General features: G+C 40.7%; 1 protein-coding gene across 2 annotated transcripts; it reads right to left on the minus strand.

Annotated features, from left to right (window-relative positions):
• Positions 1–321: 321 nt before the first annotated feature.
• Positions 322–11,580, minus strand: LOC108440714 (BOLA class I histocompatibility antigen, alpha chain BL3-6-like). 2 transcript variants are annotated; one of them, XM_017719740.2, is made up of 7 exons: positions 11,412–11,580; positions 7,178–7,432; positions 5,264–5,536; positions 3,221–3,505; positions 3,040–3,141; positions 1,962–1,997; positions 322–1,246 (listed from the first exon to the last, which is right to left on the minus strand). In XM_017719740.2, coding segments are annotated over exons 1-7 (1,014 nt in total). In that variant the 5' UTR covers positions 11,473–11,580; the 3' UTR covers positions 322–1,244. The 2 variants fall into 2 exon arrangements, with proteins under 2 accessions (XP_017575229.2, XP_017575226.2); XM_017719737.2 differs by having other exon boundaries at positions 3,040–3,147.
• Between the last annotated feature and the right edge of the window lie 9,098 nt (positions 11,581–20,678).

Here is a 20,678-nt window from a genome sequence, read left to right on the forward strand (position 1 = left end):
TACCTTCGCCTACTTGTGTAAAATGATCAAATTGTAAGTTGCTCTGGATAAGAGTGTCAGCCAAATGCCGTAAATGTAAATGAAAATCGCAAGTCGGGCTTTAAGAAGTGGCCCGAAACCAGAAAGGTGAGAACAGAAAAGACAGTGTGACCCAGTGTTTCAGAAGGAAAGGTGTGCTATGAATATATGCTGGAGCTGCTAGTATAAAGAAAGTTTAAGCTACAGTAACTGCCGTGGTCAAATGGAACTGATGTGACCGAGTTTCTACAGCAAATTTACAGCGTTTTGGGTTTTTTCCCAATTTTTTCCCAATTTTCTTTATTTGTGTTTCAGGATGTTCTCTCAGCCACTGAAATGTAAAGGTTTAATCTGAATGTGAGGGTGAAGTAGAAATCAGTTCCACCACTGAAGTTTATCTCTAGATAAATGTGAAATGAGTGGGTTTGAATAATATGCCTGTCCTACACAAATCAAAATCAGCTCATTATAACATTTTTATCCCCTTTCAACACAAAACATAAAAAAATAAGACATTGAGCTACAGCAGCTTTACTAAGATGTTCCACACTGCGCACTAAAACTAAAAGCAGGCGGTGATTTACACAGTGCGACAGGGTGGTCTCTCTACAGCCTGTCTCACAAAGACAGTTTTAAAAACATTTAGACATTTAGACTCATAAACTGATTCAGTCAGACAGAGTAAAGTCATCATATACGGACTTTAGTAGCAAATGTTTGTCTCTGTTTTGCTTGTGTGTGTTTAAAACCATGGTAAAATCGCAGGGTATGCCTGGAGGGACAGTACCAAGACTCAGTGTTTACAATGACCAACATCTTTGTGTCTCACTGCCACGGAGACATGCACTGGATTCAGTTGACCAAAAATGTTCAATGACCTCAAAAAACTAAAACTAAAACTAAAAATAAAAAAAAAATTCAATTCCATAACTTGCCACTGTGTAAAAAAGTCCAGCCTGAACCTGCATGTATTACAGTGCAGTGGTCAGTTTCAGAAAGCAAGCTTAGGAATAGACAAACAAATGTGACATAGTTTTGAGAAACTACAAAATAGTCTGAAGCTGCTTCTATGACACTTTCCCAATGACCATCGTACTGAAAGCAGAATGAAGCAAAATCAGAAAAGCAGCCAAATAAAGCCAAAAAGTGCAATAGCTTCCACATTAAAAGCAGCGTTTGATCTCTTCACTCACAATCAGAATCAGTTATCTGCCTTGTCGTCTCTGTCCTAGAAATACAAACACAACATCATCATATACACATCATATACACTCACCGGCCACTTTATTAGGTACACCTGTTCAGTTGCTTGTTAACACAGATAGCTAATCAGCCAATCACACGGCTGCAGCTCAGTGCATTTAGGCATGTAGAGGTGGTCAATACAACTTGCTGAAGTGCAGACCGAGCATCAGAACGGGGAAGAAAGGGGATTTAAGGGACTTTGAACGTGGCGTGGTTGTTGGTGCCAGACGGGCTGGTCTGAGTATTTCAGAAACTGCTGATCTACTGGGATTTTCACACTCAACCATCTCTAGGGTTTACAGAGAACGGTCCAAAAAAGAGGAAATATCCAGTGAGCGGTCAGTTGTGTAGACGAAAATGCCTTGTTGATGTGAGAGGTCAGAGGAGGATGGGCAGACTGGTTCCAGATGATAGAAAGGCAACAGGAACTCAAATAACCAACCAGAATCTCTGAGGAACGTTTCCAAAACCTTGTTGAAAGTCTGCCACGAAGAATTAAGACAGTTCTGAAGGCAAAAGGGGGTCCAACCTTTCACTAGCAATACCTAATAAAGTGGCGGGTGAGTGTATGTACAACATATATTATTATTATTTCATATTATCTCAATTATGTGTAAAGTTGGTGGACAATGATGTGATTAAACAAAACAAAATACATTGTTTTTAATATTATGTAAGAATCATAAACGTTCACTTACAGTGGGAGTTTTTAAAATTTGCTGGAGGCTGATAATCTGAGGATGTAGGGGACAACATGACATCACAGTTAGACAAATTACATCATCATATGTACAGCGTGTTGTGTATAAGCAGAGGAAAGATATATTCTAAAGATATATCCTCTTGATCTCACAGACTTCTCCTAGTCAGGGTTCACTTCGGTTTAAAATCACACAAGTGGCTGAACTCTTCGGTGTGAGACTCGTCTCAGCCCAGCGTCAGCTGAACAGTATCTCCATGAGAAAGCTTAAGGTCTCATTGTTTTCTTATCCAGCACTATTCAATGTTACAGAACTCTTTCAGCAGGCTGTCAGTGCAGAAGGGGAACTCATGCTTTTCTCCTTCATCACCAGAACTTCTCACAGTGAGATGCTGATGCTAATCTCCTCTTTTCTCCAAGGGGGGGTTCAGGAAATCAGTGATCCTTAATATAATACTGAAATCTGCTGAAATGACAGCTTAATGTAAAGTTGTATTATTTGTCGTTTGTCTGTTATGGTTCAGGAAGAAAGTTCCTGTGTTGACCTGCACTGTTTATTTAAAGACAACAGCATATTGACAAGCAGCACTTCTTCCAGACGAGTTGTGTTCCTTTAGGGTACGATAATCATATTATAGCAATATTAAGTGGTACAAACCAAACTGTAGCAACATTAAGGCACACCATTCAGTGCACACGGGCAGGAATGCTAGCTCAATGTAAAAAAACAAAGCGAAAGATTAAAAGAGGACATGAAGGATAGCAGAACAGTTGCTAAGCAGTGTTTGGAGGAATAAGCTAAGCAGATATTTAAAGACGAAGTCCTCAGGATTAGGACTGGGCATACGGTTGAAAACAGCTTTTGTTTTTTCTTGTTGTTCTGTTTGTAAATAATGACGGTTTAGACTTTTTCATAAACGCTCACGGGGACAGAAGTATCCCTTAGCAGACCCTCATTACACATTCGGATTAGTATCTAGTCTACGTTCACTAGACTGTGTTATTAATTCTAATCCACAGTAAGTCTTCCGTTAGTAACCCAGTAGAGTTGGAATGTGTTTATTTCCTTCTCTTACCAGACGACTTCTTCTTCATCCACACAAAAACTCCAACGCAGATGATGATAACGAGGAGAGCAGTCACTACTGCCCCAACGATGATACCAGTTAAGATTCCACCTGAAACTAAATTGATCAAAGATCATTATTTTTATAATTGGCCTGATTTAAAACTGAAAATATATCTTATTTCTCTCACCTCTGCGCTCAGACACCAGTAGCACCACCTCCTTCTCCAGGCTGCTGTGCTGAATGATGCAGGTGTAGTCGTGTCTCTTCAGCTCCTCAGGTGAGACGGTCAGAACGCTCCTCTTCTGGAAGGTTCCATCCTGGTTGGGTAGCGTCTCTCTGAGCTTCACGTCCTCATGCAGATCCTCTCCATTCTTCTGCCAGGAGATGTTCACTACTTTGGGGAAGAAACCTGTAGCATGACACACCACTGAAGAAGAAGAGACCTTCTGGAACAGAGACACCTCAGGAGGAACTGGAGAGAGAGACAGAGAGAGAGAGACGGGGGTTAAACATAATTAAAATAGTATATTGCCGTCTCATCTCGTCTCATGATTGTCTGGACTAGAGAAGCTGCTTTGAAATATTAAGTCTGGCCATATTCAGAGAGTTAGGCACACAGAGAAGACTTCGGAAACCTCCTTCCAGAGGCCAGCAGTGAGAACAGTCCATATTGGGGGTGGGAGGGGTCTCTGTTTATGTTATGAGCTCTGGTCAGACAGGGACTTTTCGCAATGTCCTGTACTGAAGGAAGTGAAGTCCCAATCATTTTCTCTGCCGTCCTAACCACCCTCTGCAGGGTTTTCTTCTTTTTACCCCTACTCCTTGTTTTTGAGTGCCACCATAACCCCTTGGAACAAGGCGTAGTGGTTGAAAGCATGCCCTACGAAATGGGACAACCCTTAAATAAAAAACAACAACAAAACATTGCTTCATTAACAGCTACTTGCTGTGCTCTGTTGGCAGCCCGGCCCGCCTTGAGTGACAGCAGAGAAGGGCTTTAGTTACACTTAGTGAATCATATGCTTTCAAAGAGGTGGCATATGATAATTATTTATTATCCCCCACCACTAATTCTTTGGTGATACAAAGCTGAATAATAATAATAATAATAATACATTTACATTTACATTTACAATAATAATTACATTGAAGTCAGATATTGACCAGAATCTTGTTGGAATTTTCCTGTTCCACCTTAAACAGTGAAGCAGTTACATTCTGACGCTTCAGGCCTCAGGACTGCTGGACTATGACGGTGGAATGCGAAAGTTAGCTAACTGGTAACCAAGACATTAGCATGCTATTAGCATTAGCTTTGCCCTACTCCTCTATCTCAACAAAAATGGGGACACCCTAACCCTAGACGTGAATTCCAAAACAGAGGGCTAAGGGCCAAGTGGTAGGGGGAAGGGGTAAAATGGGACTGGGCCCAAATGTGAAGTTCTGGTGAAGAATGAGATGCGAAACAGGCTTTAGATGAACACTCTGACCACAACCGACCTGATGGCACGCACAAACATTGAATCACCACCCCACAGTCCAGCAACACACAGCACAGGTAACAAATCACACATTAAACCAAGAGCAACGACCTTTTACTAGGTCCAAAGTCTGTTGCTTACTGGGAGCTGAGCCTGAACAAGCCAGGAGCAGATTGCTACAATATTCCAGGAAATAGGACTGTAGGTCACCGAATTGGAGGTGAGAAAAGCAAGTAAATCTCTGTCTTTATGCACTGTCACCACCTGCTTCAAAATAAACAAACAAATAAACAAATAAACAATCTGTGCTGCCAAAGAAATCTGGTCCCTGCCTTAGAGAACTACTGACCCATCACGCTGACGTTTGTGTTGATGGAGTGTCTGCAAAAATGAGTAATTTCATTCATACATTTCCCTCCTCTCCAGACCTGTTTCTGTTCACACATCACCACAACTGTTCAGTGGACAATGCCATCTCACGCACTCTGACACACCTGGATTATTGCCAAAAACGTCAAAAAATAGAAATCTAAGATTTTTTAATCAGTAAATTATTCAATTATTAAGCATGTAGACAAAGCAAAACTACTGTGTTAACGTTAGCAGCAGATGATCGTTATAAAGGGAATTGAGGGTGGGCTGGTAGAAGATGTGTGGTTTAAGTTGAGGTTATGGGCAGGTCAGGTTCTGCTTATGGCCCACTAAAGGTAAGACCGGCACACATGAACAGATCAGCTCGCACACCCTACCTTTCCTCTCCAGAGTGGCTTTGCCCAGTTCCACAAACTCCTTTAACCACTGCATACAATCATTCTCCAGAAACTTCTTGTGGCCTTTAGCTTTGTCCGTCTTCTCCCACTCCCGTTTGGTAGTAACAGCTTTAGCGTTGGCTGCAGTCCAGGTGAGAGCGTTCAGATCCAGACTGAGGAAATCTTCTCCATCGTAACCGTATCGGCTGTATCCTCTCTTAGTTCCATCGTCATGAAGCCCACAGCCGATCGTCCACTGCCATGTGTGGTTCCCTGCGGAGACACATATAAGCACTTCACGCTGTCTTCTTCAACATCAGTAGGACTAAAAAATAAAAATAATGCTACATTTTACTGTCGTGATTTTCTTTTTATTCAAATATAGAACTCCTAATATAATCAATATTGTTTGTTTTTTTTAGGTGAATGTAATTTTTGCATGTTCTATATACTTTTTTAAAATAAATGTGTATTTATTTCTATGTTTTGTACTATTTTCATATTTGTATTTTTATGTCTGGTGCTGCAGTTTCTATCAATTTTCATCATTTTTGTATATTTTATGTTCAAGAGCAGATTATCAAGCAAGACTATTTCGATGCCTTAAGAGTTTGAACGTCAGAAGATGGGCTGGGTTTCACTGATATACCTCAACGTTAGCTGCCACTGTATTCTATGTTTATCAGTGCAGAGGTAGGAGAACAAAAGAGAGCAGTAATAGGAAAGTGGGGGGTAAAGCTGCATGGAAAAAGGACATTTCTCCAAACTTGATGAGTCTTTATTGTAATAAAAGCAGCAGTATGATTAGTATCTATAGAGGGATTAGTATCTATAGAGGGATTAGTAGCTATAGATGGATTAGTAGCTATAGAGGGATTAGTAGCTATAGAGGGATTAGTAGCTATAGAGGGATTAATAGTTATAGAGGGATTAGTAGCTATAGAGGGATTAATAGTTATAGAGGGATTAGTAGCTATAGAGGGATTAGTAGTTATAGAGGGATTAGCAGCTATAGAGGGATTAGTAGTTATAGAGGGATTAGTAGCTATAGAGGGATTAGTAGTTATATGTAACCATGGTGAGCTTTTTATTTATACAGCACTTTTCATGCTAGTGGGAGCTCAAAGTGCTTCACATGCAGGTGACAAGAAGGTAGAAGTATTCGTTTTTTATTATAACTTTTATTTATTATAATAATTGTAGTAATCATAAGAAAATGTTTTAATCAAACATTAAGTTGAAGAGCCGGCAGCACATTCAAACTTCTCAGTTTCATCATTTGATATGTTGTCTTTGAAGTATTTTCAGTGAAATCTAGTGTTTAAATTCAATTCAATTCAACTTTATTGTCGTTACGCAATACAGGGTAGTACAGTATAACGAAACACTATCGGGCTACTTTTCCAGTGCCGTAATAAAAGATGCATAGTAAATGATCTGCACATCATTGCGCTTTGTTTTTATTTACTCTTTTTACAGCATCCCAACCTGGAAATGGAGCTAAAATAAAGAAGGAAATAATGTGGAGTGGAGTCCAGAAGTCTGATAGTGTTAGGACAGGTACTCGATAGATGAGCTTTGTAATGCATTCTTTTCCATCACTCTGGTATATAGTATATCTGGTATATCTGGTATATAGAGGCAACAGATAGAAGTTCACAACCAGTGACTTTGGAGGCAGAAGTTAACCACTTTGTCTAGCTGCTCTCTTTCTGCATTGCACTACAACACCAGGCACATATAGAGAAGATCAGCACATTTTACCATAGAGAGTGAAGAGAGAAGTGAGGCAGCTGAGGTAAACAGCTTGTACTTTATGGCTGTTTTGACAGGAAATTATAAACATGATAGTTGTCTCTGATTTTGCACAGTGCTGTACTTGCGACACATGAGTATATGTACACACACACAGACCTTCAGTGTGATTGAAGCGGCGTGTTACTGTAGCTATACTGAGGTTGAAGGCCTCCTGATAGCGACGTGCATCCTCCATAATCAAGTTCCACGGATCTTCATTCACAGTGTTTATCCAGGCTACCTTTCGGATCTCATTGCTGTTACTGTCATAATACCCGATTTGAAGTCCATCCAACTGAGTAACAGCAGTAAAATCTGGGAAGTTGATTCGTGGTGTGATGCCAGTGAGGAGGAATTGCAGAGAGTGGTTGGCTGTAAAGATAAAAAAACTATCATTTAAATCATTTCTCAGCGTGGAATAGGTCTCGATAACACTCTTGTCAAGTCAAGGTTTTGTCATTTCAGCTATATACAAGTACACAGACTTTAACAGAAAGTAGGTCTTGCCGAAGGACAACAACCCTAAAAACACCAGTCCACAAAAAATGCTTGAAGCGGAACAAATGGTGCATTTTGGAATGAATGAGTCAGAGTCCAGACCAATTCCAATGAGAATGGGGCAGGACCCAATGTAACAAGGATCCGGCCATGAAGTGAGGTAATAATTCCACAAATTAAGCTAATTTATCTTGGGCTGCCCACCGCTCTGGGCAAGTGTGCTCACTGCCCCCTAGTGTGTGTGCATTCACCAGTGTGTATGTGGTGTTTCACTTCATGGATGGGTTAAATGCGGAGGTGGAATTTCCCCGTTTGTGGGATTAAAAAAGTATCACTTAACTTAATTTTAGTCTAACTCGATCCAAAAACCCTCCATGAAAGGCGGACACAGACGACCCTGCCTGGGAGAGGGTCACTGGGACCTACCCCTGGGGCCAGACCTTGTGTGGGAGGTTGAGAGGTACCAACTAGATATAGTTGACCTCGCCTCCACCCACAGTGTCGGCTCTGGAACCAAACTCCTGGATAGGGGTTGGTCCCTCTCCTACTCAGGGGGTTGCACTGGATGAGTCCCCGGCTGGCAGCCGTGTAGTGGAGTTTGCCCCGGTGGATGAGGGGGTCGCCTCAATGCGAATTAAAATCGCAGAGAGGAAATGCACCAAACAAGAGGTCAGAGTATTCAGCCTTCTTAGAGCGAGTGGGCAGGGTTCTGGAAAGGGTGCCGCCTACAGACTTCAATGCTCACGTTGGCAATGACTGGGAGACCTGGAGAGGCGTGGTTGGGAAGAACCTGCCCGATCTAAACCTGAACGTTGAACTGTTTTTGGACTTCTGTGCCAGGCATGGATTGTCCCTAACGAACACCAAGTTCGGACACAAGGATGTTCATAAGTGTACATGGTACCAGAGCTCCTAGGGTCAGAGATCAATGATCGACTTAGTTGTTGTTTCATCTGACTTAGGACCGTATGTTCTGGACACCTGGGTGAAGAGAGGTGGTGAGTTGGATCAGGTGGCAGGGAGGACTTGTAAAAGTAAAATTGGCAAAAATGCAAGCATTCAGATCCACAGTCACATCAAGTGAAGTGTTTCAGTGAAATCCAGCGATTAAATTTAAATACAGCGTTCCAGACACAAGAATAAAGGAAGAAGCCGCTTCACAAAGTTGAGAGGAGTGAAGGATTGCATTTTGCACAGAATTTAATCCATTTAAAACAATAGCTACAAGCAGCACCTCTATCAATGAAATCGGAGTTACACAAACAACAGGTGAACACAAATAACTTAACCTGCCATGCAACTGCAATGAGCTGCAATGACCTTCGTGATTATCCATGTATATATTATATTATCAAGTATTATATTAATGATGATTGGTTCAGAATTTAACGTTGAAGAATTATTTAATGTTTTAATAAGTTTTTAGGGACCCTGCCAGTCACAGGCCCTTAGAATCATCCTAAGACCCACAAGAACCCCCCCCCCCCCGACGCTAACCCCCGCCTGCCCCTGAGTAACAGTATGCTGTTCTTGAATTTCATGAACCTTAAAAACATAAAACATGTTTAAACTTGATTTGTGTTGAGTTAAACGAACGGCTGATGAGTGACACCTAAAATCAGGGGGGTCTCGAGTTGCCCTTTTTTCAGGCTAGAGCAACAGCCCCTCAGTGTCTGTGCACATCCCTGATTCCTATATCACCATCTGTATTCAGCATGAAGAAATTCTGTGGAATAGAGATTTGCTCATACAGGCTGAAGATAAACATGCACAAGCGTGTCTTACAGCAGACGAGGCTCTGAGAACAGGACGTTAGTGAAACCATCAGCCACGGGAAAGATTCACCTTAGGAGCTTTTAGTTTATTTAAAAGCTCTTTCTCACCAGTTGAGGCTTTTTGTAGTAGTGTTAAAGAATGCATAGGTGTTTTGAATGACTGAGCTGTAGGCTATAATAGGGCTGCGACTACTGAACTGTAGTTTTTGAATATTGTATGAAATATTTGAATATTCTGTACGATTAAGAAAATCTCACTTTATTTTCTTTATTTTCATGTTTTTTAATGAAACAATTTAATGGAAAACTATGACACTGAGTACTGCCATAGCAATTAGCACAAAGTGCTTATCCTGGTTGGTGAAACAGTTCAAGCATGTCACTTTTTTTCCCCTTTATTGCACATTTATTTCTATTTAAAATGACTTCTAATGATAATTCACCTTGTTTCCTTTAGGGCTGAAAAGTAACGGTCTGCTGGCAGGGCATGAGGCTGCTACCAGGCGTCAGTTTCTGAAACCACAAGAGTAAACTTTTTTCCCAGCTCTGATTGGCATGTTGTGGTGAATTTGATCTTATTAATTCTATAGTCGTAACATTATTTTCTATCATATTGGTTATACTGTGTAGATTCTGGTTGAGTTTACTCTGTGGGCCTCTGACTGAAATGGTAGTGGGATCTCAAGGTACCAGTGGATTTGAGAGACGGTCCATTGGACAGGAAAGGGGCCCCCTGAATGTAAACAATGCCTATATATGGTATTAGGTGACGAGGGCTGCTCTGGAGAAACGGTATATTGCTTGAGAGAAGCCATACATTGGACAGGCTATCTTAATAGAAACCAGATGTGGGCTATACGTCCACACCGGGTATAAAACCAGGAGTGGGGAAGGTATGGGTCAGAGACTTTTGGCGGTTCTCTCCAAGCTGTTTCGCGAAGGCTTGTTTGTGACTTCGACCTCTCAATGCTAATAAACATCTTTATATGCAAGAGACGAGTGTCACCGAAGAGTTTGTTCCTACACCTTCACAGCATCGCTACTAAAGAAACCACAATGTCTTCATTGGGCATAGGAAGGTACAGATGATCAGTTGCGTACGTACCGTGATCATATCTTCAGTTTGTATGAGCACGTCCTCATTCTGAAGCTGCATGTTCGGCAAGCACATTCAGGTCAAAAGATGATCAATAAAGGCAGGAATGACCCACCGTAGCACTTTCTCTACTCTACACACCTGACCTAGACCAAGAGAAGCTTCTTAATTAGCAAATGAGCTGAGTCAGGTGTGCTGAGACAAAGCATGTGGACAGTGTGGAGTAACCAGGGCTGAGACAGAGAAATCCTGCTTTAACGTAATGAATCCTGAATATAAGATTGGACTGTTTTTTTATGAAATGCTCACATTTTAGTATGTTCTCTTTTCCTACACTGACCACCCTGCTCTCCTTCTAGCTCAAACTTGCTTATGGGACAAACGTCAGAGACTTAATACCACTGCCTTAAGGCAAGGCAAGCCGAGGCAAGGCAAGGCCAGACAGGTTTATTTGTATAGCGCCATTCACACCCAGCAATAATTGAAAGTGCTTCACACAAACACAGGAAAATAAAAGCATAAATCATATTAAATAGTATAACTTTTGTCATTTTGAGATTTAACATGTCTAAGATCTTCTGGCGGTTTGTTCCAGTTGTAGCAGCATAACAGTTACTACATCACCATGTGTAGTTTGGGCTCAACTAGCTGACTAGTATCCCTGGATCTAAGAGACCTACTCAGTTTATACTCTTTAAGCAGATCAGAGACATATTCTGCGCTGAAAAATTCGGTAAAGATAAAAGACACCGTAAAGATTTCAGACCTGGAGCAATGAACTCTGCTCTCTTGCTGAAACTTGATCAGCTGCATCGTGAATGAGCTGCAGCTGTTGAATGGTCAAAGCCAAGTCTACATCTATTTACCCTGTTATGTTATCTCTCTTACATGTAGCATAGAGTTTCCCACTTATAACAAATAGGATGAGTGTAATGTCCAAGCAGGGAAGCTGCTGGAGCACAGTGTTAGCCTTTGGACTGACCTGCTGATGCGAGATGACGAGTGAAGATGAGGAGCAGCAGAGACTTCATGATGTGTCCCATTTCTCACTCTGGACGGGATCCAGACGTGAGCGAAATGAACACTTTAATCCATACAAAACAATCAGTCGATGTCTTCAGCCTCTTGGAGGTCTCTCTGCTTTCTCCTCTGGAGACTCAGCAGGGTGGATTTACACCCAGGAGAAATCTGAGAATCAAGTCCTCTGGAGATCTGACCAATAAGGAAATATGGAAAAATCACGAGCCGCTAAGTTGAGAGCAAAGGAGGACGCTTATATCAAAGTAAAGCTGCAGGGGTGGAGTTCATACAGCTGTCCCATCTCCTGCAGCTGACTGGTCTGACTGCAGTAAAGTTGTCTTTCTTATCTTATAGTTTGCTATAACTTGCTTCCAGTCCAGTGTCCTCGTCTTCATCTCAGAGTCCAAAGTGCTTCTCACTATTTTAAGACTGTCGGAGCTTTTTTTCTTGAGGGAAGCCAGGCAGAAAGTTCACCTCTGGCTTCTTGGGCTTATTTTCTGTTCTGGCTTTATTTGCTGATGCATCGTCTGGCTATTAAGTTCAAGCCAACCAGCAATAAACAACATCCCAAGTGAAGAAAGTACTAGTTAAATCACAGTGTTCACAGAAATGATATAAAAGCTGTGACTTTCCTGAAGCAAACGTCTTTCATGCTTGGCCACCAAATGTCTTTTTGAAGCTACTTGAGTTCTGAATGAATAAGAGCAGTCTATGTATATACTTGGCAAAGACCTTTTAAAGCCTTTTAAAAGACCTTATAAAATGTCCATGTTTAACTTTATAATGTCTGATGAGAATCTGTTGATATCTTGACGAAATTTTCATAACCTACAGGTCCAAAACATGTCCAGGACATCTTATCCACCACAGTCTGATATTTCTAAGGAGCAGGAGGAAATGTGTAACTTTTCACCACACTAATAACACTTTAATGTATAATTAAATACATTAATTAGGGATTGAATGTAATGCTTAATGTAATTATTCAATATGCATTAAAATTAGGATCAAACAGCTCATATTAGACTAACAGACATTTGTTTAAAACTAAGCAGTGGAGCAGGAAGAAAAATGTGTATTAAAGAGAAAAGTCTTTAAGTCAGCTTTGAAGGAGGAAAAAGAAGAGCAGTCCTGTGACATTGAGGGTTCCAGAGTTTGGGGGCCATGTCACCGAAGGACCTCCCTCTCAAAGTGGAGAGTCTGGGGCGTGGGACAGCAACTAAGTTATGGAGTTAGGGAGCAGGTTATGCAAAGCTTTGAAAGTGAGTAGTAAGATTTTAAACTTTATATGGGACTGGACCAGTAGCCAGTGTAGCTGAGAGAGAACGGGGGAGATATGAGCTGAACGCTGAGTGTGGGTGAGCACTCCAGCCGCAGAGCTCTGAATGTACTGTATCTTTGGGTAGACTTTACAGAGAGACCAACAAAGAGGGAGTTAGAGTCAATGCGGGACATAATGAAGGCATGAACCAGAGTTTTGGCATCTTTATCGGTCAGGAACGGTCGGAGACGAGCAATGTTACATAGGTAGAAGAATGCAGTCTTAGTGAGGAACTTGATATGCAGATCAAAATTGAGTGATGAGTCGAGTAAAACACCAAGATTTCTAGCAACAGGTGCAGGCTTAACAAGCAGGCCATCAATATTAACTGAAGACTTGGATGCTATGTAATGTTAGCTTGTTTACAATTCACTTCTCACAGACGACGTTGAAATTCAGTACTGCTAGTGAAAACTAGGTCCATCTCCATTAACGTTAACTACTTTTAGTGTAGTGGGTAACACCTCTGCCTTCTACGCTGTAGGCTGGGGTTCAATACCGACCTGGGTAACCACCCTACACTATACCAGTAAGAGTCCTTGGGCAAGACTCCTAACACCACCTTGGCCTACCTGTGTAAACTGATCAAATTGTAAGTCGCTCTGGAGAAGAGCGCCTGCCAAATGCCATAAATGTACATGTAAACTACAGGCAGAGGTCTCCGCTCAGATAAATATTCAAATAAGGTTGTGAAACAAAACTGATTCTGAGAGCCTCTTTACATTTTGCATTAACATGCGTTTGGTATCTGGATTTTATCTGGATAATGTCGGCAGGACTACCTTTAAACTTTTCTCTATAACATGTCCCCAGTTTGACCAGAACCCAGAAATACAGCACAAACAGCAAACACAGCCAGATCACTGTAGAACCTCTCTGCTTTAGCCTTCATTTGGCAGCAAAGGGGTTAATGACTTTAAATCAACATAGAAAACGAAATAAAAAATATTTGCATGTTATTTTATATTTACATGGGCATGAGTGTTTATGGTGTGTACATGGTGTCTTCATGATTTGAGTCTTTTCTTTACACTGTAATGTGTAAAATGAACAGAAGCTGTTTCTATTCTGAATTTTCACTAAACTCTATGCTAATTTAACCTGTGAGTTTTGGTTATAATACTGCTGTGCTTTTTATTTTCGGCAAAATGGGGAGTTGACAGCTTTCTCCTGCTTTTGGGATAGATGTTTTAGTCAAGGTGTCATAGTAAGCCACTTGATCCTTGCTTTCTTACTTTTTTTAGGCCTGCCCTTTTGCCCTCAGCCTGGGGTTGCACAGATATTAACATGACTGGGCACTAAAAAGGAACAAAATCTCTCTTACCTCACCTGCACTGATGGCCTTGAGACTTGACTATTGTTTGGATCACAGTTTCCACGCTCAGAGCTTCTAATCATTATTAACTAACTGGTATCACAACTCATCACATATTTATTCAGACGCAATTCAGCTCCCAGGATGTTTCATTTCTACTGAATTTACTGTATTTTACAGAACTAAAATAAACAAGCTCCAGAAAACAGTCTGCATAATAGTACTATGTATTTTAAAGGAGCTATATTTTAGAACCTGGCATTGGTTGTCATTTTGGAGCACCTCATCCACTTGGCCTTGCCAGTTCCCCTCAGGGGAATTCTCAGCACAATCTCAAAGGCCTGCTCCATTACTTTCTTCGCTCAAGAGAAGTTTATTCTGAGTCATCTGAGGGCTGAGTGATAAACACACATGAACACACATGTGGTTCCTTTTCAAACATTAAAATAATGACAACTGTTTGTGATCCATAGCAGTAAACTACTATAAACTGCTTGATGTTTCAAAAGCATAGCATTTAACATAATAAAGTTCTTCGCTTCTACCATTAGTTTACACTAGTGTAAGGCAGGCCTGACACACGTTGGAGTGGAGGGTTAAAGTGGGCGAGGGCAAGTTGACCTGACTGCAAAGTAAAGAAAAGTCAAACCATCAGTCCAACAGGCATGTTAATGTTAACTAGGATAGTAGAGTGGTGTTACCACTAGGCTTACTAGTTACCTAGTAGCCTACTAGTTTATTTCCAGCCACTTCAACCTCCAATCATTTGACTTTGGCAGAATCAGAAAGAGAAATGAGTTTAAATGCACCGATGTTTCCGTAAAAGTAGACGGCGGAATCTTTTGACCACCTGCCTTTTCTGAAATGTCAAGTATGTGATTCAGAAAGTGTGACAGCCACCATATCAAATACACAGCAAAGAGGCTGAGACTACAGTTGTACTGAGCAGCACAATGAACTTCTGAACATGTTCATATCTGCCTCGGTCACTGGATTTTAGCCTTAAGCAAAGGTAGGCATTTTCTACTATTGCACAACTTTTAGCATTGAAGGACACAGTTCCAGGCTCAAAGACGGATTCAAGACTCTCAATAAGGGACAGTTTTATTGATTCTGGCACCCTGGGCAAAGGAGGAATGAAGCCCATTTTCATGTTAGTGACACAACTGTCTGAAAGTATTTCAGTATCAAAATTATCATGAAAAGAATGTCTGGCTGTGTAGTGTAGTGGGTAACACCTCTGCCTTCTATGCTGTAGACTGGGGTTCAATCCCCCACCTGGGTAAACACCCTACACTATACCACTAAGAGTCCTTGGGCAAGACTCCCAACACTACCTTCACCTAACTGTGTAAAATTATCAAATTGTAAGTGGCTCTAGATAAGATCGTCAGCCAAAATGTGATATATGTAAAATGGCAGTGTATTCATATGTTTGCATTTAAACGTCCCACTCATATATCCAACATATAGCTTAAAAAGAGAATGCAAATTCAATGCTGCGATTTTTATTTACCATTTGGTATATTAGTATTAACCTTTCATTTAGAAAGAGATTTAGATGCTTTACTTGAGACTTGAGGGTCACGTCTCATTCCAGCTCTGTAGTTAGGAACACTCTGTACACTGATCCTCGTCTGGACTCCAACTACCAGAATCCTCATCTAGAGCGTGTGATGCTCATCCTACTTGCATCTGCCAATCGCCAACCCACTCTCCAAATCAAGGTCACCTGAATTCTAACCAGCTACACCTGACTGTTATCATTGCACCCCATAAAGACTGGTTCAGTTTGTTCAGTACTTTGTGAAATATTGCCACAGGTCTTTGTACTTTTTTGGCTTAGTCTACTTATTCTCATGGTTTGCCTCTTGGTTTTTGATCATCCATTTAAGTCTCTAATTTGTATTGTATCTAATTCAATTGTATTGATTGTTGGTAGCCCCTGTGGTCTTAACTCTCGCCTGTTTTACTCCATTTTGTTTGATTGCATCTTGTTACATTAAAGCCTCCCACTTTTGTTTTTTACCGCAAGTGTCTGGTCTGTTCTGCCACATTACAGAATACTTTGCCACCAATGTACACAGTGGACATAGAAGATTTACAAAAGGCACTAACCAGGGACAAATGTGGGGACAACACCAGTTACTCCTTTCTAGGTTTAGCCAGTCTGGGTGTAACAGGACTCAGCAGCAATATGAGCAGCAGACTCAACTAACTCAGCTATGTGATAGTTTGAAGAACCTAACTGCTCAACTGGAATCACTTGGTTTGACTGGTTCTGCTACTAGCCTTCCTAGCTCCCCTGAACCTGCTGTAGCCTCGGCTACTGCTTTCCCTCTAAGCGAACCTGATCAATTTGACGGAACACCTGAGAAGTGTCGCGTTTTTCTTTTGCAGTGCCTGGCATTTTTTAGTAACTCCCCTCCTAGTTCAAATGCAGCTAAAATCTCCTTAGCCATTTCACACTTAACAGACAAGGCTTGGGAGTGGGCCAGAGCTGTGTTCTCCACAGGAGGGGAGAACTTGTGGAGATCTTCACTCCAATCTTAGGACAAACTGCCACGTTTCTGAATATATGCTCGAGCAGTGGACGGAACGATTCATGGTTCTGTTTAATAACAGACCCAATTCTGATGTGCTCACAGAACTAGCCTGTAGAGATGATGAATTGTCCCTTGACCAGCTCATCAGATTGGTTTTTGCCTGGATCAGCTATTATATGCTTGCAAATACCAAATAGTTTCACCCAGTGCTGAAATGTTTATGTGTTGTGGCAGTTCTGACCATGTCCTGCTTGACTGTCAGGCTTATCACATCGATGGTGCCAACCCCTGAACCAATGATCGAAAGCAACCCCTTTGTCTAGCGTGTTGCCCTCTTTTTAGATTCAATTTGTAGCTTTGAGTGGTGACCTGGGTGGGATTAGATATATTGTACATGTTGATGTTAAATAATCCACGCCAACATGTACATATATAAATTAAAATAACTACTATTTGCAATTGTAGTGAATATTTCCAGTCATTTGTGGTGACAGAACTACATAAAGACAGATTGATATTAAGTGATATTTTACAGGACAGAAGCTTCTTCTGTGTGATTTTCTGAGTATTGAGAGAGAAAATCAAATGAAGTTGCCCAAGGGCAACAGAGAAACACAAAGAGAGGCAAAAAGCAAAAGTTCAGTCCCAAAGCTAACAATTATTATGGACTGTTGGATGTAGATGTCCTACAGCTCAGGCAGCTGCGTGTTGATGATTTCCTGGGCTGTTTTGATAACAGCCATGACATGAACAGTCTACATACCACACTGCAACGCCATAGGTGATTATTCTTTCCATGGATGGCAATAAAATCAAGGGCACCAGAAGCTGCTTGGACAAGTTGGCCTTTCTTAGTGCCCTAAGGAAGCAGAGCTCTGCCTTATTTACTGGAGAAGTGGTGTTAGACATGATTAATAGCTTGAAACGGAATTTCTCTTTGAGCAGTTACCCCAATGCTGGAGCTGTCTATACTAACATTAATGCTAACATTATAATCACTACAACTGCAAATAGGAAGTGTTTTCAAAAAGTGTGTATATTTAGGAATAGGTTATTTAACATCAACAGTATATCTGTTTTGAATTTGCATGGGGCCTTTGGGGCTGTCCACCTTTACCTAGTGCATTTACATTTACAGCATTTGGCTGATGCTCTTATCCAGAGCGACTTACAATTTGATAATTTTACACAGGTAGGAGAAGGTGGTGTTAGGAGTCTTGCCCAAGGACCCTTATTGGTATAGTGTAGGGTGCTTACCCAGGTGGAGGATTGAACCCCAGTCTACAGCGTAGAAGGCAGAGGTGTTAACCACTACACTACACCAACCAGTGCAAAGTCCCCTGCTCTCAGTAATAACATACCACATCACTCCTTTCTTTGGGAAAAACGAAGGGGAATTTTTCTAGCCAGAAAGATCTTGAGAATGATACTAAACCAAGTTGGGCTTCATAGATTTTGAATAGAGGCTGATTTCCAAATGATGCATTGCCATGAACTTCACGAAGCAAAGCTTTTGTTTTTCCTGTTATAGGTGGAGTAAACCACATAATCCATTTGATGAGGTTAAACCCAATAATATTAAGGTAATTCTCATTACTGTAATTTAGTCATATTTTCTAAAGCATAATGATAAGAACAGTTTTAAATGTGTTTAAATGACACAAATGGTTTTCAAAATTCTCTATGAAGTACTTAATAAAATATTAGTATATGTTGTCAAAATAATACAACTGTGTTTTGTAGCAGTAATAAAATTCATTGTATCTGTTAAAAGATGGCAATACAAATGTGGCAACTTTGTTAGTAAAATGTCAAATAATAATGAACATTTACTGATCAGATCTTCATCCCATCCAACAATTTCCCACACTTCATTAAAAAACACCATTCCGTGTGTTTAATACTGTGTCCATTTAAACAGCTGCGACATATTGAGCTACAAAGCTGAGTCAACTGAAACTCCTGTGTCGTATATTGACTTACATGTAAGTTAAATAAGTGAAGTTATATCTGTTCTTGTCATTCTTTCCTTTGTTGAGGAATCTGAAAGTGCACTCACTGTTTCTGTTCTCTTTTCTGTTCCTATCCGATCACATGAGTAAACAATGACCTCCATCTCAGCCGGAACCCCAGACAGCCGTAATTCAGGCTTTATTTCAGTTCATATCAGGAATTAAACTGAAGATCATTTGACCATAGACACCGTATATGTAATAAACAAGTGTTCTAATATGATGTTAGAGCGCCACCTACTGCCAGTAAGGATTGTCACTGTTCAGGCTGTATTTTTGAGTTTCTGCATTTTTAGCCATTTCAGAAGGTTCTCATGTAGAATGCATTCAGATATAAGAGAACTGGATCTCCTTATCAACACTTCATGTGTCAAGAACATATGCCTCGCTTTAACTACATCAAGCATGTGGCCACCGTGCAGCATTCATGGTCCACTACATCTCATCAGGAGACTGCAGGTTCAAATCTTGCAGATACCATCTTTGGCAGGAGGACATGGGTGTAGATGTCTGGCTCCAGAGTCCTGGCCCCTTCTTGCTAGACAATGTTTATCACTGTTTTTCCATGTTGCTCTGGCCTGTTTTACTTATCATATTGTGGCCATTCATTTTGAGACTTTGGCTCTTTTGAACCCCCTTTTATTGGTCACAATCCACCGTAAAGTCCACTTAAGAATGACTCAGTTATCATCGCTTTCCATGCACTTACTGAATAATGAGCATTAGCGTGTTATAAACCAAGGATTCTAAGGCATTAACAGATTATAATCTGTCCCCAGAGTAGTTTGAAGATGTGTGTCCACACTGGTGATAGTAAAATGGATCAGTGTGTAGAATTCGAGCTTCTATATAGATGCTACCATTTTTGCTATTACTGTATAAAAACAGCTTTTACAGCATTTTAGATTTAGCAATCTCAAAACTGGAGAGCTCAAACCCTCAGAACTGTTGGTTGTGGTGAGTTCTAGCAGCGGAGACTCCGAGGCAGTTTCAGTGGTCCTAACACCGTGCTTATGTGTGAAAATCAGCACAGGGCTACATTAAAACTCTCACAGACAAAGACCTTTAATCCAGGTGACATGAATCTAACTGCAGTTTACAGGCACTTTCCACACTTGGTTTAATTCTACTTATTAAAGAGCTACACAAATTGGGGGCATTTCAAACTTTGGTGATATTCAATTAACATGATTAGTACATAGAACTTTGTATGTATTTCAGCAACTTTCAACAAAAAATAGGAAACTCTGAGCATCTGCACAGTTGACTTCTATTTATTTGTTTAATATATTGTAAATAAATTGTGCTGTAGCTTTTGAATAGGCCACTTTATTCATTGTGTACAATTCAGCAAAATAATTTTTTATTATATAAATTGTTGGGAACTATCTTCTAATTAACACCACCTTAATTAAAATGAAGGATCTAAACAAAGCTAATCAAAGTTTAAGATTAAAGTCACTTAAGTCATTAAAGTCATTTTACAATTGTTCTGTAATGTTCACATCAATAGAATCAGCAGATGAGTCAGAGAGTCAGAGAGAAGATCCTGATTCACTGCTGCTTCAGTTCACATCAATACATTAAGCAGATGAGTCAGAGAGTCAGAGAGAAGATCCTGATTCACTGCTGCTTCAGTTCACATTAGTACAATGAGCAGATGAGTCAGAGAGAAGATCCTGATTCACTGCTGCTTCAGTTCACATCAATACATTAAGCAGATGAGTCAGAGAGTCAGAGAGAAGATCCTGATTCACTACTGCTTCAGTTCACATCACTACAATGAGCAGATGAGTCAGAGAGTCAGAGAGAAGATCCTGATTCACTACTGCTTCAGTTCACATCACTACAATGAGCAGATGAGTCAGAGAGTCAGAGAGAAGATCCTGATTCACTGTTGCTTCAGTTCACATCAGTACATTGAGCAGATGAGTCAGAGAGTCAGAGAGAAGATCCTGATTCACTGCTGCTTCAGTTCACATCAATACATTGAGCAGATGAGTCAGACTCAGAGAGAAGATCCTGATTCACTGCT

This window comes from Pygocentrus nattereri, chromosome 20 (assembly GCF_015220715.1).
Source record: "Pygocentrus nattereri isolate fPygNat1 chromosome 20, fPygNat1.pri, whole genome shotgun sequence".
Classification (NCBI taxonomy): domain Eukaryota; kingdom Metazoa; phylum Chordata; class Actinopteri; order Characiformes; family Serrasalmidae; genus Pygocentrus; species Pygocentrus nattereri.